The sequence below is a fragment of the Chionomys nivalis genome, chromosome 11 (assembly GCF_950005125.1).
Source record: "Chionomys nivalis chromosome 11, mChiNiv1.1, whole genome shotgun sequence".
Taxonomy (NCBI): domain Eukaryota; kingdom Metazoa; phylum Chordata; class Mammalia; order Rodentia; family Cricetidae; genus Chionomys; species Chionomys nivalis.
The window spans coordinates 22,809,587-22,837,053 of record NC_080096.1 but is presented as its reverse complement, the minus strand read 5'-3'; the positions used below and the strand labels follow the sequence as shown (position 1 = coordinate 22,837,053).

The following is a 27,467-nucleotide window of genomic DNA, read 5'->3' as shown; positions in this document are numbered from 1 at the left end:
GAGGGTATAGAAATGTGCTGTTTTATTACAAAGAGTCTCACAAAATGAAAATATCTCAAAAAGGAAGCTAGCCTAACACCTCCACCTGCAGAGTTGGGGCAGACAGGGCAGTGGGCGTTTTTCTGCTTGCCTGAGTCGAGTGGGAAGGGTATAAACAGAACAGATCTAAAAGTGGCTGGTTTTACCTAAGCCTGAAAATGAGGGGTCCCAGAAGACCCAGTCACCCCTTCTAGAAAGCTTAATAAGGGCATCTTAACAGAGTTCCTAAAGCAGGCACTTGGCAGTTCAGGATCTTTTCTTCTGGTTGTTTTCTTTCCACTCAGACCCTATGTGGTTGAAAGCTAAGACCTGAGCAGGATGGACAAGGTGTCTTTGGGAAAGAGTTCCCCCAGCACCAATGCCCTGGGCTCTGGTCCCTGGTTCCTATCTAGTCCTTGGAGACATTATATTTAATATATTTTATATAAATACACAGAGGAATAGAAAATATAAAATCTGAGAAATTGGGAAGAAGCCAGAGTTGCAAATCTTGCTCAGGCTAACTTGACCTCTTCTTTGACCCTGTGGAGAAAACAGACTGCCATGAGAAAAGCACCTCTAGAGGGCTGGAGAAGGGTGTCTACAGTGACTTCCGCAGGACCCTGGCTACCCCAGGTGATTGCTGGGGGCTGGGGCTTCCTAAGTTATGCAGAGACCCTGAAAGGGGCCTTTGTATGCTGAACCAGCTGTCCCTGCCCCTTCCCTACCCTTCCCTTGGTAGGACACAAGGGGGGGTGGTGATGCTCCAATGCCAGGGAGATGGCCAGCAGCTCCTTCCTCACCCTTTGGCTTCTGGCTTCTCTTCCTTGGTTTTTTCCTCTTCTGTGACTTCTGGAACATAAGAGCAAAGGGCCGGTTGAAAGCCTCCGAAGACCCAGGTCAGGCAGTGAGATCTTCTATCCTGAAACCCCATCTTCAACATTACAGTTCACAGGTTATAGAAAAATGAGAAAAGCCCATCCCAGGTCCTCTGGTGAGCCTGGCTGAAAACAAACAGGTTAGACCAGTTTCCCAGCCAGTTTCAGCCAGAACACAGGCAGAGGCAGCCCCCTGGGAAACAGGGCAAAGTGCTGGGAAAAGGGCTTGGGTGCTATGTGAGAGGCAGGCTCAGTCAGCCAGCAAAGACCAAGAGTCATTGTTTTGTGGGTCTTGCTACTTCTAGGAGCCATTGAAAGGCTCAAGGAACCCCCACAGAAGTTGGTGGGGCCCAGGTCAACTCTTTCTTGTGCCCTACATAGACCCATGTCCTGGTCCAATGCAAACTCACCCTTTTTCTCTTCTGGATCTTTTTCTTTTTCATCCTCTGTTTTGACTCTTTTGGCTTTTTTGAAATTAGAAGAGTTCTTGCGACCACCTTCTCCCTCCTCATCTGAATCGGAAAATTCTTCCTCACAGGCAATCCGTTTGTCAGAGGAGCAGACTGGGTATGAGAGTAAGGGGCTATTTCAGGATCTATGCCCAATGTTTTGAGTGTCCTTCAAGAAATGCCACAGGGACTGAGTGGCAGAGTGGTGCCTGGCACATATGAGAAGGTGCTGGGTTCCATCCTCAACATCCCTCCAAGACAGGTGGGAGTAAGGAGTCTCAAAGCTAAGAATTCTCCCCACCCCCCAAGACAGGGTTTCACTGTTTAGCTCTGGCTGTCCTAGAACTCACTCTGTGGACCAGGCTGGCCTTGAACTCAGAGATCCGCCTGCCTCTGCCTCTTAAGAGTGCTGGGATTAAAGGCTTATGAAATCACCCAGCAAAGCTAATAATAGGTAGAGTTTGGAAGAGATGAGAAGTGAAGGGAAGTTTAGAGCTGCCTACTGAGCAGGGCTTACAGTCCCCTGTATCTAAGTCTTACTGGAGATGCGTTTGTCAGGGTCTTCTTCATCCTCGTCACCACTCTCCTCTGGGATGGCATCCTCAGGGATTGCCTGCATTTGGACGCCAGGCGCATGGGGCAGCATTCTCAAGTTCTCAAAGAGCCGCTGCCTACAGTTAACGGGATGGGCTGTGGTTAGAGACAGAGCAGACCTGGCCTGTCAAGAGGCAGCTTGGTAATGCACTCACTTGATCTTCTCCAGGTATTCATTAGTGTTCTGGTTAGTCATATTGGAAGGGCTGATGTGAAGTTTGAAGTCCGGTCCAAAGTATTCAAAGTAGTCATTGTATGGTAGTTCTGAAGGAGCACAGGAGAGCAGAGTCAAGACACAGCCAAGACAGGGCCCAGAAAGAAGCATATGGAGCTTCCTCTGGGTCCATTTACTCACCTAGAAAAGACTTGGACACCTACAAAAGTTTAATTTTTTTTCTGTGTGTCTTTTTGAAGACAGGGCCTCTCTGTGGCCAGGCTGGCCTGAGTTTCCTTCCCAAGGGCTGGAATTACCCTTAGGACCCACTGTACCTGGCTAGAACACCATTCTCTTTTTACTTGGCAATCCTCTATTCACTAGCCTATGCAGTAGAAATCCCAAACATCAAAATAATTGATAATCGAAATAATAACAGGGAAAAACTGATGGTTATACTCTGCCTATCACGGGACCATTGGGAAAGAAGTAGTAAATGGGGAACATGAGGTCCACTCCCACCCAGCCCAGAGCTAATACCATTAGGGATTTCTGTGTCCAGGGCCACAGCTGTTTCATAAGTCCAGCACCGAGCAACATTCCGGATGGTATATCCACCTCCTCCCAGCATCAGCATAGGCAAGTTGAAACTCTTGACAAACTCTACACACTTGGCATGCCCTTTGGAAGGAAAAGGGACGGTGGTTTACATGGGAACTCAGTAGACCCTGCCCACCTGCATGTGTGCTACCTGGTCTCACCTTTGATGGTCAGATTGAAGCAACCTAACCGATCCCCAGATAGGGAATCTGAGCCACACTGTAAGACCACTGCACTAGGCTGGAACATCTCCATTACTTTGGACATGACCTAAAAAGATACACCTTAATATCAAAAACAAAACAAACAAACAAAACCCCCAACTGGTACAGCACTTTCTTCCTTTCACTTCCCTCATACTGCGTGGTGTGTGGCAGACAAGAGTTTTCCAGTTTGAAAACATCTGGAAAGATACAACTCTGACTGAGCCTTGAATGATCTCCCCGTCAACTCCCTAATCTACTTTTCTTCACTGCCAAGCTCCCAAGCTGCTTCCTTCTGGAAGCTTCACAAGCTCTAGCTGCATCTGCTCTCGTCATGTGGCCCTACAGATTTAAGCCTTATACGGAGGGATTTTATTTTTGTATATTTTATTCTCAAACCTAAGCATATTTTACTCAGAAGCCGAAACTGAAGCTTCTGTCATCTTTACTAAGTACAAAACATGTACTCGTCTAAGTGACCACATGACTAACATTAAATAGTGTATTAAAAGTTTGTTTATTAATTTTTGTTTGTTGGTTGGTTTTTTGAGACAGGGTTTCTCTGTGTAGCTCTGCACCCTGCCTTAGAACTTGCTCTGTAGACCAGGCTGGCCTTGAACTCAAAGAGATCTGCCTGTCTCTACCACAAGTGCTGGGAGGCTGGGCACCACCACGGCTTGGCCTATCTATAAAATATAATACTTGAACATGTCATTCAAGGTCCCTTTGAAATACAGATCCTGACAGGCAAAGATTTTTAAAGCTCCAACATCCACTTCCTACCAGCTCCTTCCATTCCTCCCCAACACATTAACACAGCCTGCCTCACTCCATACTCATGCTAACCACTATGTTGCAGATATTCCTTTTGTCCAATGCCATCCCTTTAGTCTTCACCTCCTCAATTTAAAAATAGCTGGGCGGTGATGGTGCACTTGGGAGGTAGAGGCAGGTAGATCTTTGAATTTGAGGCCAGCATGGTCTGTAAAGGGAGTTCCAGAACAGCCAAGGTTGTTACACAGAGAAACCCTGCCTTGAAACCCCAACCTTGCTCAAAAGAAAAGAAAAATACTAGTGTTGTGTAACCATCTCCGATTCCATCCTACACGGAAGCCCCTTAACAGGAAAGGAAGGTAAAAGGACTCAAATTGCTTTAGGAAGTTCCTGAAATTGGGACCACTCCCTGTCAGAGTCAGCAAAGAGGTTCTCAGACCAGACCAGTTGCCTGCCTGGAAGAAACAAACCAGTTGAGCTGCCTGGAAAAGATTTTGACCAATTCAAGTACCTGGAAAGGACACCTTGCTGAGCTGCCTGAGGCTGTGCAGTGTGCTTCAGGTTCCCAGCTTTTGTAAACTGTCACCCATGTTCGGTCGGCTTTGGTGTCTGAGTCATTTTTATTCCTGTAAGCAACCCCTTACCAGTATGCTTATAAGTAACCCCAACAAACCTAACTGATTCATCAAGTCGAACTTTGGTGGTGTCTGTACTTTGATTTGTCATGGGTTTCCTATCTGGGATGAATAGACCTGTTATGTCTCCCCAGGAAAAGTTTTGGCACACAACAACTGACCACAAACTGTTGGGTACATATTGTTTACCTCCCACAAAGATTGTGCCTTACACATTACGGTTCTAAGCAAAGGCTAGACTCACTGAGAAACAATGTCTTGGCTATGGTGGGTGCTTTGCTACCTTCCAGAGTAGTCTGAGAGGTGACTTGGGCACTTACTGGCTTGAAAATGGCTTCATAGGACTCGTCATCGATCCCATCTCGGAGGGGGTAGTTAACAGCGTAGTACTTGCCTTTGCCAGCCCCGATATCCTAATCAGAAGGAACATTAAAATAAAATGGAAAGACAAATAGAAGGGGATTCAAAGATGGGGTTGGAAGGCTAAGGAAAGAGACAGTGGTTCTGAGAGACAAGATGAGCCCATGAGATGGGCAAGGCCACATCCCACAGTACAAGATTTCTGGTGGGTCACACAAGAAAAGCCTACCCCAACAACTCTGCCAGAGTCTGACTGTATGTTCCTCTCTACTTTTACTCTTTCTAGAAAACTGTGAATGGCAACAGTAAGAGAAGAAAACTTCCAATTGGCTTCAAAAAAGCTTGTTTCAATGTTCACTGTATCTAATAATTTAATTTGTACCATTTTCCCACCTAAGGGCGACTGGCAGGGCAGAGCTCTCACTGTATTCATGCTAACAGAAACAGGTGGAGCAGACTTGGGACGGGCACAAGTCCATTAACATCAGTCAGGCTTCCATGCAGTGTTCTGGAGAGTCCACTGCTTTCAGTTATATGGCTAAAGGGGAAGGGGACCTAAAAATAGAGAACCCTGAGATGATTCCCAGTACCCCTAATCCCTCACTCCAAATTCAAGCTTAAGTGACATAATAGTGTGATTCAACTGAGCTATGGTGAGGAGGGAGGAACAATGAACCACTGACTCCTTGTGTCCCAATATTCCTCTTCCAGAATAAAGAATGAAAGAGACTGTCTAGGTGCCTCAGATAATAGTATGGTATTCTGAACGGCACAGGACAGGACCATTAGAGCTAAAGGTGAGGCGGTTGGTCTTGAGGGAGTTCTCACCCGTAGGTCCCCAGTTCCTGGGAAGTATTCTCCATATTTATGAAAGGACACGGTCATGACCCGATCTGTGGTATAGAAGGCCTCTTCCACACCATCGCCATGGTGAATATCAATGTCAATATACAGCACCCTCTGGTGATACCTAGGATCAAAAGGTGGTCAGAGGTCTGGGGCTCTTTGAGGATGGGACGCGCCAAGGGCGCCAGGTCCCAGCTTACCAGGCTAGCTGCCTCCCTCAGGTATCTCTAAGCACCAGAGACGTGGAAACTGGCTGAAGGAAGGTGGAAGAGCGGCCCGGTGTCTCCAGAGGCCTGACCAAGCCGACCATGTCCGATCTTCCTACTCTACAGCCAGGGTCAACTCCAGTCACACAAGGACACTCTGGAGGCGGGATCTGAGCAGCACCTGCCCCAGATCTTGCCGTGGGCTCAGATCAAACCAAGACCCCGTCAAGGAGAGGGTGGCTAGAGACACTCATGGAACATATTCTAGCCAGCACACCATAAGAAAACCAAACTAGGGAGGCAAGCCCAGGGGAGAGGGAAGTGGGAACCTGGCCTAAGATGCTCCTCCAAGACACAAGGCCAGGCAGGCATACTTTAGCAGTTCCAGGATGGCCAAGACGATATCATTGACGTAACAGAAACCAGATGCTTCAGACTTCTTTGCATGATGCAGACCCCCAGCCCAGTTCACAGCGATGTCCGTCTGCTGCTTATTAAGTTTCACAGCACTTGCTGGGCACAGAGAAAGAACACAAGTCTGTTACTACACCATCCCCTTCCCCGTGAACCCAGAGAGAGGGAGTTTATCATACAATGCAGACTATAAAATCCACTAGTAACCCACTTCTCATTTCAATAGGGAATAATAATTTTTTGTTTTGTTTTAGTTTTTCAACAAAGGGTTTCTCTGTGCAGCCCTAGCTGTCTTGGAACTAGCTCTGTAGACCAGGTTGGCCTTGAACTCACGGAGATCTACCTGCCTCTGCCTCCCAAGTTTGAAGGCAGCCTGGTCTACTTAGTAGTTCCAAGTATGTCAGGGATACATACTGACCTTGTCTTAAAAAACCAAAACAAAACACTAAAACAGTGTTTCAGAACACATGTATATTGTGTTTACTGTTGTATGAGTGTTTTGCCTGCATGAAGTATATGCATGCCGACATGGATGTTATGTGCACTGTTAGTGCCCTCAGAAATGAGTAGAGCACACTGGACACCCTGAAACTGGAGTTACAGTTGTGAACCACTATATAGGGCCTGGTAACCAAACCCCTGTGCAAGAATAGCTAAGTAGGTCCTGAGACCCTATACTATATTTTAATACATAGCCTAGATATGTAAGAGGCCACACCATCTATATCTATGCCTGGTAACCAAACCCCTGTGCAAGAACAGTTAAGTATTCTTAAATACTGGGCCATCACTCTATATTTCTTTCTGATATCTGATATCTGATTTAATTTCACATTATTCTATTATTCATCAAGGTCCTGAGACCCTATACTATATTTTAATACATAGCCTAGATATGTAAGAGGCCACACCATCTATATCTATACTGTAATATTTTAAGGCAACACTAAGGTAACCCAAAAGTCACTGTGGAAATGAACTGTGAGGAATATTATGACACCAGATATTAATGACCTCACTTTTTCATAAGACACAGATGTCGATCTTTTGTTTACAGAACTTTGTGGTTCACAAATTGCTTTTATATACAGTGTCTTCACAACCCTTTAAGGTCTGCAGAGGATTCCTGTATATAACCTCTCCTGGCTGGAGAAGGGAGTTAAGAACACCCATCAGCAAATGTGGTCAAATACCTAAAGTAAAAACCCACAGCACTGCCGGGCGGTGGTGGCACACGCCTTTAATCCCAGCACTCGGGAGGCAGAGGCAGGCGGATCTCTGTGAGTTCGAGGCCAGCCTCGTCTACAAGAGCTAGTTCCAGGACAGGCTCCAAAGCTACAGAGAAACCCTGTCTCGAAAAACTAAAAACAAACAAACAAACAAAAAAAAACCCCACAGCACCACCTTTGTGGCCATAGGTCAGCACTCAAGGGTTTCACCTACAAGGCAGATCTCACTGTAACACTCTAGCAGTATCTCAGGAACTGATTTTGTTTCCTTACCCACAGAGCCACCAGTAGACAGCTGACAGAACTCAAACAAGCCATCAAATACAGGACAGTCCTCACCAACGTTGACTTGAAAGAAGTAAGCAAAAGGTTAGTTTCAACAATTTCTTTCATTTTTTAAATTTAGATATTTATGAACCAATAGGAAGAAGAAAAAAAAAAACAAAAAACAGATTCAGAAAGCTTGAGTTCTAGCTTAGGTTAACTTCTTGGATATTTAGGCTATCAAATATAATAAGCAGTAATGATATTCACTTCAACCAATCAGTGGGAAAATTAAGAGACCTCCCCTCATTTTAGAGACATGATCTCACTGTGTCCACAACCCGGTCTTGAACTCCTGGCCTAATTTATCCTGCTGCCTCAGCCTTCTGAGTAGCTAGAACTACAGCACACACAGCCTTAGAAATCTTATAGGGAAAAAGCATTTTGCAATTTGGAAAATGCTGGTGAAGAGGAACCTACACAATAGTGTTTACGGCATGCCGCTCACTCCTAAGCACTTTAAATACCTGATGCACTTATCCTCACACAATCTTCTGAGGTAGAATTTATGCCCATCTTATAAATGAAGAAATAGCCTCAGAAAGTGAGCAGAGAGAGACCTATATAATTATTTGCTGAGTGCCAAAAGCATTCCATATGTTGCTGAGTGCTTTAAATACCTGATGCATTTTATCCTCACACAATCTTCTGAGGCAGAAATTTGTTCCAATCCTATAAATGGGGAAATGGGCTCAGAGAGGTGAACTGCTAACAAATACGGGAGGCAAAATTCAAGCCTTCGTGCTGTGCTGTCTGTCCTAAAGGCATGAGAAAATGTATCCTGATGTTTTCCAAAGTGCTTTCACATACACATCCTCCTTTGATCCTTGAAACTCCAAGAATTGAACAAGACAAGACTCGAACCCACCATATACTGTAACAGGGACGTGCAAAGGAGTTAGTGATTTGCTGAAGGCTATCTAACCAGGTAGTGTCAGAACCAGAACAGGATCTAGGTGTCATGACTACCACAGTCCAGTGCTTTCTACTGCACCAAGTGAAAACTGGAGCTATTTCAAGCCCACGAGGTAAAAGTACAAAGTAGGGCATCGTGTAGAAAATACATGCAAACAAGAATGCAAATGAAATAACAGACAGGAAGCACACCTGGAGGGCGGAGTGTCAGAGGAGCCCCAGGTTATCCCCTCACAAAAAGGAAACTATTGAGGTCAGGGGCAGGAGTGGGCCTTTATCCTTATCCCCTTCTCCAGTCTTTTATCAATAGGGGTTTCCAATGTAGAGCAAGAAGCTGGGAAGGGCCAGCCTGGATTATGGTAATATTGAGACAAAGGTATTATTTGCAATAACCTCCAGAAATATCAACTCTGTGCCAATGAGCTGGTTCAGAAGGTAAAAGTGCTTACTGTGTAAGCCTGATGACCTGAGTTCAATCTCTGCAACCCACAAAAAAGGAGTCAACTCTTGCCTCCATCCATAAACTTGTAACAGGCTCACATACACCTCCATCACACACAGAAATCAATTTTTTAAAAAAAGTTACCAACTCCAGTGCTACTATAACGTGAAGAGAGCCCCAAGCCGGGTGGTGGTGGCGCATGCCTTTAATCCCAGCACTTGGGAGGCAGAGGCAGGCAGACCCATGTGAGTTCCAGGCCAGTCTGATCTACAAAAGCTAGTTCCAGGACAGCCTCCAAAACTACAGAGAAACCCTGTCTTGAAAAACCAGTCCATTCCCCCACCAAAAGTGCCAACTCTGGCTTACTTAAGGAGTGAGCCATAGATGACTTCTCCCTACTTTCTTGGTAAACACTGGGAAGAAGCTATGTCCATAAGAACTTTGGTCCCTGGAGTCAGGCTATTTATCCAAGGGCAAATAGTCCCCCCTCTGGATTTTTCCCTGCAGGAAAAGGTTTTGGTACCTGAGTTTCCAAAGGTTGGTTTATACTCCCTTTGTGGGATATGTCATTCCCTGACATCCCCATGACGTAAGGGATGCCCTGTATATGTGTTGCTTTATTGGTTGATGAATAAAGCTGTTTTGGCCAATGGCTTAGGTGTATTCCTAGCTATTCTATTACTCTTCTATCACCACGAGGCTGTGGCCTACTGGTAAGGTTCCCATGCTCTTCTCCTCAGGAGCTACATGGCATCTCCTTGGCTCTGCCTACTCTATCTCTGTTTGGATTTCCCCCTTGGCTAAGCCACTCTGCTAAGCCACTGGTCCAAACAGCTTTATTCATCAATCAATAAAGCAACACATTATACAGAAGATCGTCTCACCATTCCCATGGGAGGGAATAGGTGTTTTAGACAAATAACCATCAGCACCCAATTCAACATATAGCTCACACAGCCAGTCTGTTTATTTTCAATTCAGGAAGTTATGGGGCTAAGCAGTGACTGACACTTGTAATCTCGGCACCTGGGAGGTAGAAGAATGATAAAGATTCAATTTAGATACATGGTTTGAGACCAGCCCAGACTACATGAGGCTACTGTCTTTAAAAAGCATCATTCTAGCCGGGCAGTGGTGGCGCATGCCTTTAATCCCAGCACTTGGGAGGCAGAGGCAGGCGGATTTCTGTGAGTTTGAGACCAGCCTGGTCTACAAGAGCTAGTTCCAGGACAGGCTCCAAAACCACAGAGAAACCCTGTCTCGAAAAAGAAAACAAAACAAAACAAAACAAAAGCATCATTCTAGGAGGGAGGGTCATGCCTGTAATATCAGTGCTTAAGAAAGTCTCCCTGAGTTTGAGACCACACAGCAAGTACCAACCAGGTCTAAATAGTATTAGACCTATCTTAAACAACATATGGCAGCACTGTAGAAACCTGCATAGGATTAAAGACTAACTCTAGGATACAAGTTACACCCTGGCAATAAGGTCACAGAATGGGGGAGGGGATCGGAGAACTGGCAAAGTATAGAAACAAGAAGCTGTGCCAGGGGTCTTCAACTGTATTCATCGTGTCTTCTTTCTTGGGCTGTGAGGAAACACGGGTGTTGTTTTTGATAACTGTTTTTTGTTTTAAAACAGGCCTCACACTGTAGCCCACTCATTCACTATGTTGCCAGGCTTCAACTGGAGGCCGTCCTCTTACCCGGGCCCCCTGACTTCAGCATTACCAGCATGTGTCACTAAACCCCACCGCTTCTTGATTTTGTTTTTTGAGTCAGGGTCTCCCTGTGTGTAGCCTCGGATGGCCTGAACTCCTGTATTCTAAATCATCTCTAGAATAGTTATTATATCTAACACACTGTGCATGTTACAAAAAGTTGTTACAGTAACTATTGTTTAGGGAATGACAGGAAACAAACCTGCTACTGTTTAGTACAAAAGCATTCTTTGTTTTGATACAAGGTCTTACTCTATATCCCAAGATAGCCTCAGTCTCTCAAATGCTGGGATGACATTCTGGCTATGAATGATTTTTTTTTTTAAAGAGTGGTTAACAGCCAGGTGGTGGTGGCGCACGCCTTTAATCCCAGCACTCAGGAGGCAGAGGCAGGCGGATCTCTGTGAGTTCGAGGCCAGCCTGGTCTACAAGAGCTAGTTCCGGGATGGGCACCAAAGCTACAGAGAAACCCTGTCTCGAAAAACCAAAAAAAGAGTGGTTAACAGAACCACAGACATGGAATATAGGGACAGGAGCCTCCTTGCCATCTGACTCTGATAACCTCATTTTACCACATGGATCAGTCTGCCAACAGACAAAAATGTTACCTGACTGCTCCACCTCCTGAATCTTTCTCATGTTCCCCCCAATTTATTTATTTTTATTTTATTTGGTGCTTTGCCTACATGCATGTCTGTATGAGGGTGTCAGATGTTGGAGTTACAGATAGTTGTGACCATGTAAAACGTTATGTCAGATCTGATTACAAGTGGTTGTGAGCCACTATGTGGGTGCTGAGAATTGACCCCAGGTCTAGGACCCAGGTCAGCACTCTTAACTGCTGAGCCATCTCGCGAGCCCCATTCTCATCATCTCATCAGCTTTATGTTCTAAGTATCTGCTCCAGAAATTACATTTATTTAGGGTTCCATCTTGATTTACTAAATATGAGCAGAGCAGAACATTCAGTCAAGGCTCTCCAAGTCTCAAATGATTTTTACGTGCACCAAGAGCACACATCAACTCAGTTGGTTTAACTCAGACCTAACTCCTTAGGTTAGGTACTATAAAATATTAATAAGAGTCTGTAGGTTTTGCTTACTACTGCAGTAGACATTTCAGAAAGCACTTCACTGAGTGACATCTTAAGTTTTTACTACTTTGATTCCTAAAACATTATGAACCAAGTCTAAGGATTCATGAGGTTGAGACCTTCATCCTATTTACCTTTTCAGTTTTTTAAGATGAATTTTGATTTTATGTTAGTGGGTGTTTTGTCTACATGTAAAAATGTGTACTGTGGCCGGGCGATGGTGGCACACGCCTTTAATCCCAGCACTTGGGAGGCAGAGGCAGGTGGATCTCTGTGAGTTCGAGACCAGCCTGGTCTACAGAGCTAGTTCCGGGACAGGCTCCAAAGCCACAGAGAAACCCTGTCTCGAAAACCCCCCCACCCCAAAAAAAAAAAAAAAAATGTGTACTGTGTACAGTGCCCAGATGCCAGAAGAGGGCATTAGACCATCTGGAACAGATGGCTATAAGCCACCATGAAGGTACTAGGAATCAAACCTAGGTCCTCTTTTTTTTTTTTTTTGGTTTCTCGAGATAGGGTTTCTCTGTAGTTTTGATGCCTGTCCCAGAACTAACTCTTGTAGACCAGGCTGGCCTCGAAGTCCCAGAGATCCGCCTGCCTCTGCCTCCCGAGTGCTGGGATTAAAGGCGTGCGCCACCACCGACCGGCTTAAACCTAGGTCCTCTTGAAGAGCAATCAGTGCTCTAACCACTCTCCAGCCCCATGCCCATGCAATTTTCAATGAGAAAATTATAGACCTACTATTTTAACATACAACCTTCTATTTTCTTTCTTTCTTTCTTTCTTTTTTTTTTTGGTTTTTCGAGACAGGGTTTCTCTGTGGCTTTGGAGCCTGTCCTGGAACTAGCTCTTGTAGACCAGGCTGGTCTCGAACTCACAGAGATCCACCTGCCTCTGCCTCCCAAGTGCTGGGATTAAAGGCGTGCGCCACCACCGCCCGGCCAACCTTCTATTTTCTAAGAAACCAGAATACTGGCACAGAAGCTATACATTGCTAAAGGCCTTGTATTGTCTGCCCTGACAGATTTGTGAATAACAGACATCATATAATACCAAAAGCTACTGTTCCTTGAAGGTAGGTATTATGAATGCATTGGCCTCAAATATAAGATAGGGAAGGTCATTCTCAGAGAGGCCCGAAAACTTGGTCAAGACACGTAACACAGTTGAGCAGGAAAGATGGCTCAGTGTAACAGCTTGCCATACCCCATGACTTGAGTTCAATCCTGGGATCCCATGATAGGAGAGAACCCATACCCCAAGTTGTTTGTTCTCTGACCTTCACACCTGTCATTGTCACACATACCACCTACAACAAAATACCTGTATGGTTAAAAGTAAGCAAAAAGTGACACAAAGGGAGAGGTGAGCACCTCAGTGGTACAGCATTTGCACAGTAAGTTTGAGACTCCGGTTCAGCACACCCATACCCACCCTAAGGGAGCACAGCCACACCTACAACTAAGTGGACTAAGTGGTAACTGAGCATTCGAACCAAGACATGAAATCTCAGGACCATGAAGAAAGATCAACATAAAGGTGCTTGCAAGCAGATCTGATGACATGATCTTGATCCCCAGATATCAGGAGAGACTCAACTTCAAGTTGTCCTCACCTCCACATGTGCAAACACATGAAAAATAAATGCTTTTAAAAAAATAAAAACTCGGGCAGGAGAGATGGCTCAGCGGTTTAAGAACATTGTCTGCTCTTCCAGAGGTCCTGAGTTCAATTCCCAGCAACCACGTGGTGGCTCACAACCATCTGTAATGAGGTCTGGTTCCCTCTTCTGGCAGGCATACACACAGAATACTGTATACATAATAAATAAATAAATATTAAAAAAATGAAAACTCATTTTCTCGCTGTAACACAGGCTGCTTCTCTAATGAAAGCTTGTTTTGTTGACAACTGAGCTTGGTTCTATTGTCAATGTTTCATGGAAACCTCTAAAGTCATCTGCAGGAAAGAAATGATCACCATGAAGTCAGCAAGACTTTGTCAATTCAGAAAGCAAACACACTTCAATCACAAAAGAGGATTCAGGTGTGACAATGTAGTCCTAAGTTTGAAAAACACTTTCCCACGGCTAAAAGCAATCACAATGCCTACAAATAAGGTATGGCTTTTGAGATGGGATATACTCTGCAGCTCCAGGTCCCAGGAGTCACCTCATCTCTAGTGTGTCCTTTGTGGCCTCTAAATTCTAAATACGAAGTTAGAGCAAATACAAATGGAGAGGAATCAGAAGCCAGACAGCTCATCCCAAACAGAAATCTTAGGGGAAGTGCCTTGCACAATCAGTTAAGAGCAGAACCAGTGTCTACTGTCTGCTTCTAAGCCAGAGCCTTTCCCATTAGTTAGAACACACCCGGGAGAGCACTGTAACCCTAACTGGACAAAGTCCAACTCTACTATTTACAATCAGGAGACAAGAAAAACCAGATGAGGGCTGGAGAGATGGCTCAGCGGTTAAGAGCATTGCCTGCTCTTCCAAAGGTCCTGAGTTCAATTCCCAGCAACCACATGGTGGCTCACAACCATCTGTAATGAGGTCTGGTGCCCTCTTCTGGCCTTCAGGCATATACACAGAAAGAATATTGTATACATAATAAATAAATAAATATTTAAAAAAAAAAAGAAAAGAAAAACCAGATGAGATGAGAAAATAATACACTGGTACCTTTGGGGGACAAGACAAATCAGCTATGAACTAAATGGGGGCCAAGGTGAATTTCCCCATGTAAAGAGAAATCCAACAGGGAGCTTTAGAGTGGAGTGGGGATGGAACATACTTACATCTCTGCATCTGCTTGCTGTATTCAGACATGTTATCTGGGCGAATGGAACGTAAAAATTTAATGTAGTCATCACTGTGGTACTTGGTCATCTCCTCAGCATTGGCTTTGTGAGGACGCTAGAGAGTATAGAAAGAAGGGTGCGTCAGCTTTGACCAAACTCAGTCTTTACTCTTCTAGTTGAACACTTCCATTTCCTCCTGCACCTACAATCCGCTTTTCTGCACAACACCTGTCCCACTGCAGCAACAGCTCGGTGCAGACGAAAACTAATATGCAAAGCTAAGTGCCTCATGAACAATGACTTATTATCCAACATGTGTCACCATCCAAAAGGCTCCAGGAGTTCAAGGGAAGGGTGACTAAAGATGATTAAAATATCTGGGAATTTTCTCATTTTGAATCTTTTGAGACAGGGTCTCATGTAGTATGGCCTGCCTTGAGATCTACCTGTCTCTGCCTCCTGGATGCCAAGATTAAAGATGTAAGTCACTATATCATTTATTTTATATATGTAATTTATTTATATGGGCGGGGCTGTGATTTGAGATAGACTTTCTCTGTAGTCCTGGCTATCCAGGAACTTGCTCTGGAGACCAGGCTGACCTAGAACTCAAGAGATTCACCTGCTTCTGTTTCCTGGGTGCTGGGGATTAAAGACATGAACCACCACCACCTGGCACTGGGAAATCTTTTATAAACCACTACACCAAGAATTCCGATCAAGTCCTTCCCACTAAAACTTTGGCATGCTAGAAATTTCCTGATTACCCCAATGTATTTCCCTCACAGTATTATTTATTTCATTGTATGTGTATGAGTGTTTTGATTGCATGTATACCACATGTGAGCAGTACCCACGGAGGTCAGAAAGGGGCATTAGATCTGGAGTTGGAGTTACAGACAGTTATGAGCTGTCACGTAGATGCTGGGAATTGAATGTAGGTTTTCTGGAAGAATAGCCAGGGCTCTTAACTGCTGAGCCATCTCTTCAGACCCCAAGCCTCCTGTGTGACTATGCAGTTCAAGTTGACCTCAAATCCACAAGTCTACCTCAGCGCGAGTGCTGAGCTTACATTGTTCACCATCACCACCAATTCTCCTTCCTCCTTCTCAAAAGGTCTCAACGGACCATGGTAACACACACCTCTACTATAGCACTCAGGAGGCAGAGGAAGATTACAAAGACCAGTACCACACACACAGTTCAAGGCCAGTCTAGGATGTGTAAGACTGTCTCAAAAACCCGTGGGAGCCGGGCGGTGGTGGCGCACGCCTTTAATCCCAGCACTTGGGAGGCAGAGGTAGGCGGATCTCTGTGAGTTCGAGACCAGCCTGATCTACAAGAGCTAGTTCCAGGACAGGCTCCAAAGCCACAGAGAAACCCTGTCTCAAAAAACCAAAAAAAAAAACAAAAAAAACAAAAAACGTGGGAAACAGGACAAGAGGATCCCATCCAGAGTTACGAACAAGGCCAGCCGGGGCTCTCCAAAGAGAAGCTTGTCTGGGAGGGGCACAGACTCCCTTCTCCCTGTCCCTTAGTGAAAGGTCACCCTGAAAGATGACCCTCTTCTCTATGGTCTACACAACTAACACTTATTGTTTTGTCTGTGCCCGTCATGTGCTTAAAAGTTAAAGTTCATATTTTATTGGCTTCACTTGCAGTAGAATTTTGCCAGTTACAACAGAAATGGCTACCCTGGGGTACACTTGGCTAGAAATGCAAATAACTAACTCTGGGCACTTAATGTAGGGAGAAAAGAAAAAAATGAAATTAGTTTTCACCAAAAACACCCAGAGGCCAGGCAGAGTAACTCATATTTGGAGTCATAGGACTGAGGAGGCTGGGACAAGAGAGGGAGTTTAAGTCCAGTCAGGTTCACACAGCAAGGTCCAGGTCAATGGAAGCTACAGAGAAAAGGGGTTTGTTTTGTTTTACATTTAGTTTATTTTGCATGTGTAGGCGTGTGAGTGCCATAGTGCACAAGCGGACTTCAGAGAACAACTCTTCAGGGCTTGGTTGTCTCCTTCCACTGTGTCGATTCTGGGGATTTAGCTCAAGCTCGGCAACAAGTGCCCGCACCCAGTGACCCATCCTGTCAGGGCTCCACAAACTGTGTTATAATACTAAGCCCTTTGCCATCTTCAAAATATTATCAGCAAAGCAAAAAATTATCATATTTTGGCTATGACTTCTAAGATACCATGTAAATTCTAACTTCATTTTGGTCCGTGTGCTGAGTTGAACACTCAATTATTTTTTTCTGAGACAGTCTCACCCTGTAGCTCTAGCTGTTCTACAACTTACTCTGTAGACCAGGATAGCCCTGAACTCAGAGACTGGTCTGCTTCTGCCTCCCAAGGGATTAAAGGCATACACCACTATGCCCAGCTGAAGGCTCACAATTTTAATACGTACCCAGCCAGTTCTACTACCCAGTTATCCTTGAAGACTTTAAATTCGGTAGTACTAAACAATTTCTTGTCACATGTCCAACAGCACTTAAGTTCAATTTCTCTTTCAGAATTTCTCTTCTTCCATTTCTGTTAATGAACCCAATAGCCACTCAGGGTGAATGTGTCATTTAAAGTCTGGATGCATGCAAACACACACAAAGGGGTGGTACACACAATTCTAGAACTTCAAAGGCTGAGGTTGGAGGATCATGTTGAAGGTTACACAGTGATTTCAGGGGGAAGGGGCCCAATGGAGAGATTGCTCAGAGGTGAAGAGCACTGGCTGCTTATCTATGGGATCAGGGTTCAGTTCCCAGCTCCACATGGCTACTCACAACTTTAACTCCAGTTCTAGATCTGACACCCTCTTCTGGCCTGCATGGGCACTGCATGCACATGACATACAGACATAGATGCAGGCAAAACAAAACAACCATATAAAAATAAAATGTAATATAGAGCCAGGCATGGTGGCACACACATTTAATCTTTTAATCCCAGCACTGGGGAGGCAGAGGCAGGTGGATCTCTGAGTTCAGGGCCATTCTGATCTACAGAGTGAGTTCCAGGATAGCCAGGGCTATAAAGAGAATCCCTGTCCTGAAAAACCAACCAACAATATAATATTAGAGGAAAGGGCAAAAGCGAGTGTCAGGAGGAGGAAAAGAGGGGGAAAAAAAAGAAAATGAGGGAGGGAAAAAGGGGAGTTGGGGCTGGAAAGAGGGTTCATTGGTTAAAAGTACTGGCTGCTCTTCTAGAGGACCTGGGTTCAAGTCCCAGCACCCATATGGTGGTTCACAACTTCCTGCAACTCCAGTTTCAAAGGAATCAGATGCCTTGTTGACTTCTCTTGAGTATTAGGCACTCACTGATATAGCAAAACACCCATAGCTATAAAATAAATTGACTAAAAAAAAAATCTCACAGAAAAAATAAAAAAGAATGTCATACAGAAAGTTATCTCTAGGCAGACACGGTGGCAAAAAAAAAAAAAAAAAAAAAAAAAAACAACAACACCGGTGGTGGTGTGCGCCTTTAATCCCAGCACTTGGGAGACAGAGGCAGGTGGATCCCTGTGAGTTCAAGGCCAGCCTGGTCTACAAGAGCTAGTTCCAGGACAGGCCCCAAAGCTACAGAGAAACCCTTTCTCAACACTCTTCATCCTTGGAAATAGATACAAATTTGTTTGGGTATTGATAAAAATGACCCAAGAGACCAAATTGCAAAATCCATTAGAGTGGGAGGATGGCTGGAAGGAAGATGGTGAATGATCAAAAGATAGCAAGGGAATTTTGCTAATAAGTTTCTAGAATGGGTTTTTCCCTCTTACACAAAGGAGAGAGGGAGTGGGATGTAGCTCAGTTGGCATGGCACTTTCCTAGCATGCCAAAGCCCCAGCACATGGGAGATGCAGGCGCGAGGAAACCAATAGTTCAAGGTCATCTTCCTCTGCTTTCTCAGGTGTCTCTCCTAGCTCTAAAAACACAATAAAGGCATCTGGGAGAGAAAATTCATCTACATTCAGTCTCTGAAATGCTGAAGATGTTGTTATTGCTAGGTTACTCAAGCTGTGAAGATAGCCATTAACAGCCAACTGTAAGACTAAAGTAACAGGTCCTGAGCCTGCTTTCCTCATTCCGACTGTAGAGATAACTCCAAAGGTAACTGGCCCTGCCATTTCTGTTGTTTGATTTTAAATTTTATTTCATTTTTGAGACAGGGTCTCCCTGTGCAGAAAAGGTTGACCTTGAACTTAGAGAGATCATTTTTCACAACTTGGTGAGCTGGAAGCCAATATGTATTTGGGAGGCCGAGGGCAACAAGACTGCATAAGGTTGGGGATAGTTAGGACTACACACACAACAAAACCCTGCCTATAAAAACCAAAAGAAAACAAAATGCTCTCCATTTGTTCCTCACTGCCTCCAGAAGAGGTTAAACTAAAAAAGAACTGAGCCAAATTTAGTCTATAGGTATATTGGTCTGTTTTCCTTGCACACCTGTTAAAAAAAACAGAAAAAATCTGGAGATCACAGCCTATGTATAAGGTGGAGTTCTACCAACAAAAAAATAAAACAACAAGAGCTAGTTCCAGGACAGGAACCAAAAGCTACGGAGAAACCCTGTCTCAAAATAAATAAATGAATGAATGAATGAATGAATGAATGAATAAATAAAAAAAACAAAGACAAAAGCCTTGAGCCAACATTTTAAACTTAGGAAGATATTATATAATCCAAAGTTCCAGTTTTTCTTTTAAAATTGGAAGTTCAGACAAAATTTGTTAGAACTGTATCTGGAAAGGACACATGAGCATACTGAGGCCGGGGGTGCAGCTCAGCCAGGACAGTCTTCCAGCACATGAGGACAGAGACCTGTGCTCAAGACCTCAGCACTGTATGAAGATAGCCATGGTGCATGTGCCTGTGAAGTTGTAATTCCAGAGCTTTAAACCCAGCACTCAGAAGGATCTCAAAAGGGGAAAAAAATAATCTTTATCTACATGCCAAATAATAGCCACTGAGTGGAGCCGGGCGGTGGTGGCACACGCCTTTAATCCCAGCACTTGGGAGGCAGAGGCAAGTGGATCTCTGTGAGTTCAAGACCAGCCTGGTCTACAAGAGCTAGTTCCAGGACAGGCTCGAAAACCACAGAGAAACCCTGTCTCGAAAAAGCAAAACAAAAACAAACAAAAAAAAAAACAAAAAACAAAACAAAACCAAAACAGCCACTGAGTGAATGAACAGCTGAAGAGAGGAAGATAAAGACTACACACGGGGACTGGAGCTCACGAAGGTAGGCAGGGGCAGAGTCCAGTAACTCACATAGATTTCCATTTTCCGGTAGAGACCATAGTTGAGCAGTAAATTGTGAGTCATGCGGATTCGGTGAGGCTTCATCGGGTGGCCTTGTCCATAATAGTAGTTTCCAACATCACCTGAACAGAGGAAGTGTGGTTTCATTTTAGTTAGTTAGGTTTATTGAGAAGGAGTTTCTCTGAGTAGCGCTGGGCGTCCTGGAACTCACTCTCAAGACAAATGCTGGGATTAAAGGTGTGCGCCATAACTTGCAATATGTGTGTGTGTGTGTGTGCAGGCATGCCAGTGCAGGGTCTGTGGAAACAATCTCCTGTGAACCATCTAATGTGGGTGCTAGAAATTGAACCCTGGTCCTCTGAACAAGCAAACAGTGCTCTTAACTGCTGAGCCATCTCTCCAGCCTTAAGAGGTTTTAATAACACAGTTAAACACTCTCCTAGGAAAACTCAGCAAACTCCCAGAACAGTAATATACATTTCTAATTTCCATGATTCTTTCCCACCTTGAATAAGAGTAATTCCTGTAGTCCCCACATAACCAGCACTTACGTGTGAGTCTAGCCTAGTTTCTCCTTCTAAAGCACAGGAACTGGATAAAATCTACTAGGAAAGAAGGAGCAGGCAGGGAGGGGACTCACCTCACCATACCTCTAAGGAATTCTTTCCCATAATAAACCAATCACTATTGGAATTATAAACCACATCCTATAGCTAAAACCAAACATTCTTGTTTGTTTCATCTATAAAAACAGCTTCTACCTGGTCCTTGGCTTGTGACTCTATAGTCACCTGAGAGGAGGAAATCTTAATTAAGAAGATGTCTCCAGAAGGTCAAGCTGTGGGGCCAACCTGTAGATCTTTCTTTCTTTGTTGTCTGTTTTGTTTTTTCCCTTGAGACAGGATTTCTCTGTGTAACAGCCCTGGCTGTCCTGGAAGTCATTCTGTAGATCAGGCCAACCTCTAACTCACAGATCTGCCTGCCTCTGCCTCCCACAGCACCTGAATTAAAGGCATGAGCCACAGTCACCTCCACCACCACCATGACCCAGTAAACATTTTCTTCACTAACAATTGATGTGGGAAGGCCCAGCCCATTGTGCAGCATCTCTGAACTGGTGATCCTGGGTTGAATAAGAAAGCTGCCTAAGAGTGGTAGTGGCCTGTGCCTTTAATCCCAGCACTTAGGAGGCAGAGGCAGGCTCTGAGTTCAAGGTCAGGCTCACCTACAGAGTACAGTCAAAACCCCATGGGGGGGTGGATGGACGGACGAATGGACGCACCAAGGACGACTTGCACTAGTCATACCAAGAAAGTTCCACAAAAAAAAAAAAAGCAGGCTGAGCAAACTATGTGGAACAAGCTAGTAAGAGCACCCTTCCATGTCTCCAGGTTCCTGCCCTGCCTTCCTTCAGTGATGAACTACAGTCTGGAAGCATAAGCCAAGTAAACCCGTCTTCTCCAACTTGCTTTTTGGTCATGGTAACTAAGACACTGTCTTTCCATTTTCATCTGCTGCTGCTCACCATCACCCTGGTTGTCTATTTTTGTTAGAAAGCTTCTGTTGGAAGCTGAGCTTGGTATTTACTTAAATAAACCAGGTATGGTCATCTACAACCATAATCCTTGCACCCAGGGAACTGAGGCAGGAGGCTAGAGAGATAACCTGGGATGCATGGTGACATGCTGCTTCAAAAGCAGAAGCATCACTCAGGAGGTGGAGGCAGGTTGATCTTTGTTGAGTGGTCTACAGAGGAAACTCCAGAACAGCCAGGGCTAGGTAGAGACTCTGTCTCGAATAAAATAAAACGTATTATTACCAACGTCATGTGTGTGAGTAAAATGTATGTGTGCTACAGAATGCACATGGAGATGGGGCAACCTCTTAAGTAGTTTTTTTCCACTTTCACACAGGTTCTAGAAATCAAACTCAGGCTTTTGGGGCAAGCACTTTCACTTGCTTTTTAATTATTTTTTGACACATAACCTGTTTCAAAAGCCCCAAACACTTCATGGATCCACGTGATTGATCTTTTTCTCTAAAAGAAATCTATATATAGCACTTTGCTCATTTTGTTTTGCTTTTACATAGTTATTTATATTCATAAGACTCAAAGGCAAGGACTAATTTACATCCTGAGGCTCAATAAACAACCAATGAATTAAACTGAAACTCAGGAAAATTAAGTGTCCGCCTAAGATCAGTCAACTCTGATTCCAAATCTAGAACATAAAAAGGCACCTTAGGTTTCTGGGCACCTATTATTTCAAGTCTGCATTTACTCTGAAAAGCTCTGTGAAACCAAGAATGGAGACTTGCAAACGTAATCACGGCACAGACTGATCAGAGGGGAAGGATGACTATGTGCACCTTATTTGTAGAAAGTCCTTAAACAGGGCTGGAGAGATGGCTCAGAGGTTAAGAGTACTGGCTGCTCTTCCAGAGGTCCTGAGTTCAATTCCCAGCAACCACATGGTGGCTCACAGCCATCTGTAATGAGATCTGGTGCCTTCTTATGGTGTGCAAACAGAACACTGTGTATGTAATAAATAAATAAATCTTAAAAAAAAAAAAAAGAAAGTCCTTCAACAGTGTTCCAAACTCAAGTGGTCATTTTATTGTTTTCAGACAGGGGGTCATTATGTAGATCAGGCTTGAATTTGCAGCAATTGGTCTGACTCAGCCTTCCAAATTTGGAATTACAGATTCAAGTCACCACTCCCAGTTTAATGGTTTTAAATCAGGCTACTTTATAAAAAGTAATTATTTTGACTGGGCGTAGTGTAGGGCACACACCTTTAATCCAAACATTTGGAAGGCAGAAGTAGGCTGTTCTCTGTGAGTTGGAGGCCATCTTGGTCTTACAGTCAATTCCAGACCAGCCAGAGCTACAACAAACAAATTCCTTCTATTTAGACACTAACTGTTCTCTTTTAGTACTGGGGATCAAATTAAGAGAATCATGCTGGGCAGTGGTGGTGCACATCCCAGCACTCGGGAGACAGAGGCAGTCCAATCTCTGAGTTTGAGGTCAGCCTGGTCTATAGGAGTTAGTTCCAGTACAGGCTCCAAAGCTATCCATAAAGTGGCCTATATAGACAGACCTGAGTTTGATGCCAACCTGGTTTACACAGTAAGTTTCAGGATAGCCAGGCCATACAGAGAAATTCTCTCAAAAATAAAAACCAAAGGGCTGGAGAGATGGCTTAGCAGTTAAGAGTACTGCCTGCTCTTCCAAAGGTCCTGAGTTCAATTCCCAGCAACCACATGGTGGCTCACAACCATCTGTAATGAGATCTGGTGTCCTCTTCTGACCTGCAGACATACATGCAGACCGAATACTGAGAATACTGTATACATAATAAATAAACAAAACAAACAAACAAAACCAAAAATGGAAGGTAAAAAAAAGTGGCCTATAAAAGGCAGAGTGACTTGCCTACTACTACAAACCTGACAGGCAGAGCCCAAGTCCGAGCCCACCAGTAACAGAGCTCCATCTAGTCCCTTCTCCAAGGTCTACTTTTCTCCTGGCTCCCATTTCACAACTACTGAAGTTCCTACTCTCCAATGTCCTACAGCACTTTCATGACAGAAATGCTCCTGTATTCACTGCACTGCAATAGGCTAGTGGAAAAGCCAAGGTCTTTTTGCCTCTGGCTTCCAGATGTTGAGATTATAGGGCTGTGCTCTTCTGACTGGCTCAAGAGTATTCTTACCTCACCTTGAAGACTTCTTACACTTTCTCCCTTCTACCCTTCCAACTTCCACACAGTTTCCTCGTCACTTGTCATCACAGCCCAGCTGATGACTAGTATGCCTGCATCGAGTTTTGCTTCTAGCTGATCTGTCTCCTCTGTAACCTCTATCACCAGCAAGCAGCTTCTTTGCTGCGTCTGCAACTTCTTTGGTTTATTTTATGTATAGACTATTTGTTTGTAGGGAATGTTTGTTTTTCCAGTGGGGTCTCTGTGCATGGCCTGGCTGTCCTGGAACTCACTCTGTAGACCAGGCTCCCCTTGAACTTGGAGATCCACCTGCCTCTGCCTCCCACTGCTGGGACTTAAGTGTGACCACTGCCTGTCTTTCAAGGCTTCAAAACAACAAGACTATGTCAAAGATGTGTGTGGTGGTGCCCAGCCTTAATGTCAGACTCTGAAGGGAAAGACAGGTGATCTGTTAGCTCAAGGCCAGGCTACACAGCAGAGGCTCTGTCTCAAAGAGGAAGAAAGAATTCCAAGCTAACGTGGCCTTTCCACCTCTCTACTTATTCTGACTCTACTGCAGTCTAGCTTTTACACCATCCTTGTTGGCTTCTCCACTCTCTGTCTTTTTTTTTTATATTTATTTATTTATTATGTATGCCTGCAGGCCAGAAGACGGCACCAGACCCCATTACAGATGGTTGTGAGCCACCATGTGGTTGCCGGGGATTGAACTCAGGACCTTTGGAAGAGCAGGCAATGCTCTTAACCGCTGAGCCATCTCTCCAGCCCCACTCTCTGTCTTTCGGTCCTGCAACTCAACACTTTCTAGTGTACTAACTTCTCTAGCCATTCTCTTAGGTATTCTTTGTCCACTAAAAAAAATTTTTTCAGTGATAGCCCACACCTTTGCTCCCAGCCTGCAGGAGGCAGAACTCTCTGAGTTCAAGGCTAGCCTGGTCTACAGAGTTCTAGGACAGTTAAGGCTACACAGAGAAACCCTGTCTTAAAATAAAAATAAATAAATAAATAAATAGCAGAGGCTGAAGAGATGGCTCAGTGCTTAAGAGTTCCACTTTCCTGAGGACCAGGGTTCAATTCCCAGCATGTACACAGCAGCTCACAGCTGTCTATAACTCCTGTTCTAGGGAACCCCATATCCTTATACAGAAATACCTGCAGGCAAAACACCAATGTACATTAAAAAATAAATGAAATAAAAATTTATTATTTATTGTGTGTATGAATGTCTTGCCTACATGTATGTTTGTGCACCACATTAATGTCTAACAAATGAAGCCTGAAAAGGTCACTGGATCCCTTGGAACTAGAATTACAAATGTTTGTGAGCCACTATGTGGGTTCTGGGACTTGACAAATCCTCAGTACAAAGTGCTCTAAAATTGCTGAGCTATTTATCCAGCCACTCTATTTTATATTAATTATGTGTGCGTTGTGTATCTGTGTGTGGGGTATGGATGGACACGAGTGCAGGTGTCTGTGGAAGCCAGAAGAGGGTGCTGAATCCGCTGTAGCTGGAGTCACCCAATACGGTGACTCTATGCACTACCAACTGCAAAGCTATCTCTCTAGGCCCTTTCTTCACTTAACCAACAAATACTTATTGAATATTTACTGTTGAAAATTGAAAGGGAGGAGAAAATTATGTAATCCTAGCAATATCAAAAGAAAAAAAAATTTAAGTCTACTATGAGCTACCCGACATTTTAGGAACTAGAGATACAGATATTTTTCTCCAAAAGTTCATTATCTACAAGAAATAAGAAGAAAAACAAAAACAAAAAAACCCAGGGGGACTGGAGAGATGGCTTAGCAGTTAAGCCACTGGCGGCTGTTCCAAAGGACCCAGGTTCAATTCCCAACACTCACATGGCAGTTCCCAGCTGTCTATAACTCCAGTTCCAGGGGCTCTGACATCTTTACAGAGATACATGCAGGCAAAATACCAGTGTACAAAATAAATAAATCTTTTTTTTTTAATATTTTATTATGTATACAATATTCTGTCTGTGTGTATGCCTGCAGGCCAGAAGAGGGCACCAGACCCCATTACAGATGGTTGTGAGCCACCATGTGGTTACTGGGAATTGAACTCAGGACCTTTGGAAGAGCAGGCAATGCTCTTAACCTCTGAGCCATCTCTCCAGCCCCAAAATAAATAAATCTTTTTAAAAAACTGGCAACTGGGCATGGTGGGCCAAGCCTTTAATCCCAGCACTCTGGAGGTCAAGGTTGTCTGATCTCCTTTGAGTTTGAAGTCAGCTTGGTCTACAAAGTGAGTTCCAGGCCAGTCAGTGCTACCCAGAGAAAACCTATCTCCAAAAACAAAACAAAAAAACATATAAACAAGATTGTTCTTGTGCTAACTAAGGGCATCACCGCTCCGGCACTGAAACAGGAATGTGGCTAACAGTTGAAAGACAGTCTGACAAATGAGCAATCAGGGCCACTGAACATTCTTAGTTGGCTTCTTTAGATTTCAAACTGGCCAGGTCTAGGTGTAGTGGCACATGCCTTTAATCCCAGCAGTCCAGAGGCAGAAAAGTGTGAATATCTCTGAGTGGGAGGCAAGCCAAAAGAGCAATTTCAACATAGTTTCTTCACCCTCTACAACCTGAGTGATTCTATCTTTTCCTAAATCAACTATCTGCACTATTTTATGCTGACAATTACCTAAAGTAACTGTCTTGTGAACTTCAGACCTAAAGAGCCAACGGCCAACTGACTGGCTGGGTGGCTACACGTCCCCTAAACAAGTTACTCCTAAAGCGTGAAAACAAACGCTAGACAAAGTAGTGCGGGCTTGGAGTGAGCACTCAGAGATGAGGAAGAATCTCGATCTTAGTTCAAGACCGACCTGAGCTACACAGTGAGACCCTGTCTCAAATAAAGGTGTTGTCCCCTTCACCATGCCGGCCCCTCGACTTCCCTGGGCCTGGTGAGCCACTCCGTTCTCAGGTCCTAAGCAGTGACACACATCTGTCTGCTCCTTCCCCTGATCCCACACCAACCCAGAAAGGTACTAGTGACAGAGTCTAGCTCCCCCTTCAGACGGGAACTCCAGGCAGGAAATGTGACTCGCTGAAGCCCTCCAGCCCCAACAGAAACACAACCCAGAACAGAACAAGCCGCTCCATACTGGATCAATGAAAAGTCGGTTTGAACAAGTTACATCTTCCCCCCTCGCATCCCCGAGGAGCCCCATCTCCCAACTAGCAACGGCCGGCCCGACTCATAGACTTGGGGGGGAAGGGTGGGGGAGGGGAAGCGGATGGCCGGTCCTGCAGAACTCACCAAAAAAAAAAAAAAAAAAAAAAAAAAGACAAGGGGACAGTGAGGGACCTTTGTAGTCTCAGCAGAAAAAGGTGTCCTGGCAAACCGTCTCCATCAAATTGTGCTCCCCGCGCCAGGCTCAGCCCTCCCTCCGGGAGTCCCACTCCAACTTCCCGTCGGATTCCCTGAGAACCTCCCCTACCGATTTACCCCAGGCTACCCCTTCCGCGACCCCCGGTCTCGGCCTCAGCCTCGACTTCCTCTCCTCACCTCAACCTCCACCTTCAGCCTCGACTCCCCCCCCCCGGCCTCCCCCTCAGCCTCGACCTCCTCGCAGGCTCCTCCCTCCGTCGCGACCTCTTCCCAGCCTCCTCTCCCAGCCTTTCCCCACCGGCCGGCCCCCACCGGCCGGCCGCCGCTCACCGTCGTAGTAATAACAGACTTTTCTCTTGGTGCCCTGAGTCTGCGCCATCTTGACTGCCGTCCGGCCCTCCCGTCAGTCGGTACGCCTGCCCGCCCGCCCGCGGCTCCTCAAGGCGTCCG

The 27,467-nt window shown here is 44.8% G+C and overlaps 1 protein-coding gene across 2 annotated transcripts; it reads right to left on the bottom strand.

Moving 5' to 3' along the window:
* Hdac1 (histone deacetylase 1) lies at positions 1–27,467 on the bottom strand. Of its 2 annotated transcripts, XM_057784555.1 has the most exons (14): positions 27,348–27,467; positions 19,936–20,048; positions 14,655–14,772; positions 7,634–7,708; positions 6,092–6,230; positions 5,494–5,635; positions 4,626–4,718; positions 2,855–2,963; positions 2,634–2,774; positions 2,095–2,203; positions 1,886–2,016; positions 1,307–1,459; positions 822–870; positions 1–561 (listed from the first exon to the last, which is right to left on the bottom strand). In XM_057784555.1, exons 1-14 carry the CDS (start codon positions 27,394–27,396, stop codon positions 534–536), a joined length of 1,449 nt encoding a protein of 482 aa, XP_057640538.1. In that variant the 5' UTR covers positions 27,397–27,467; the 3' UTR covers positions 1–533. The 2 variants fall into 2 exon arrangements, with proteins under 2 accessions (XP_057640538.1, XP_057640539.1); XM_057784556.1 differs by lacking the exon at positions 19,936–20,048 and having other exon boundaries at positions 27,348–27,418.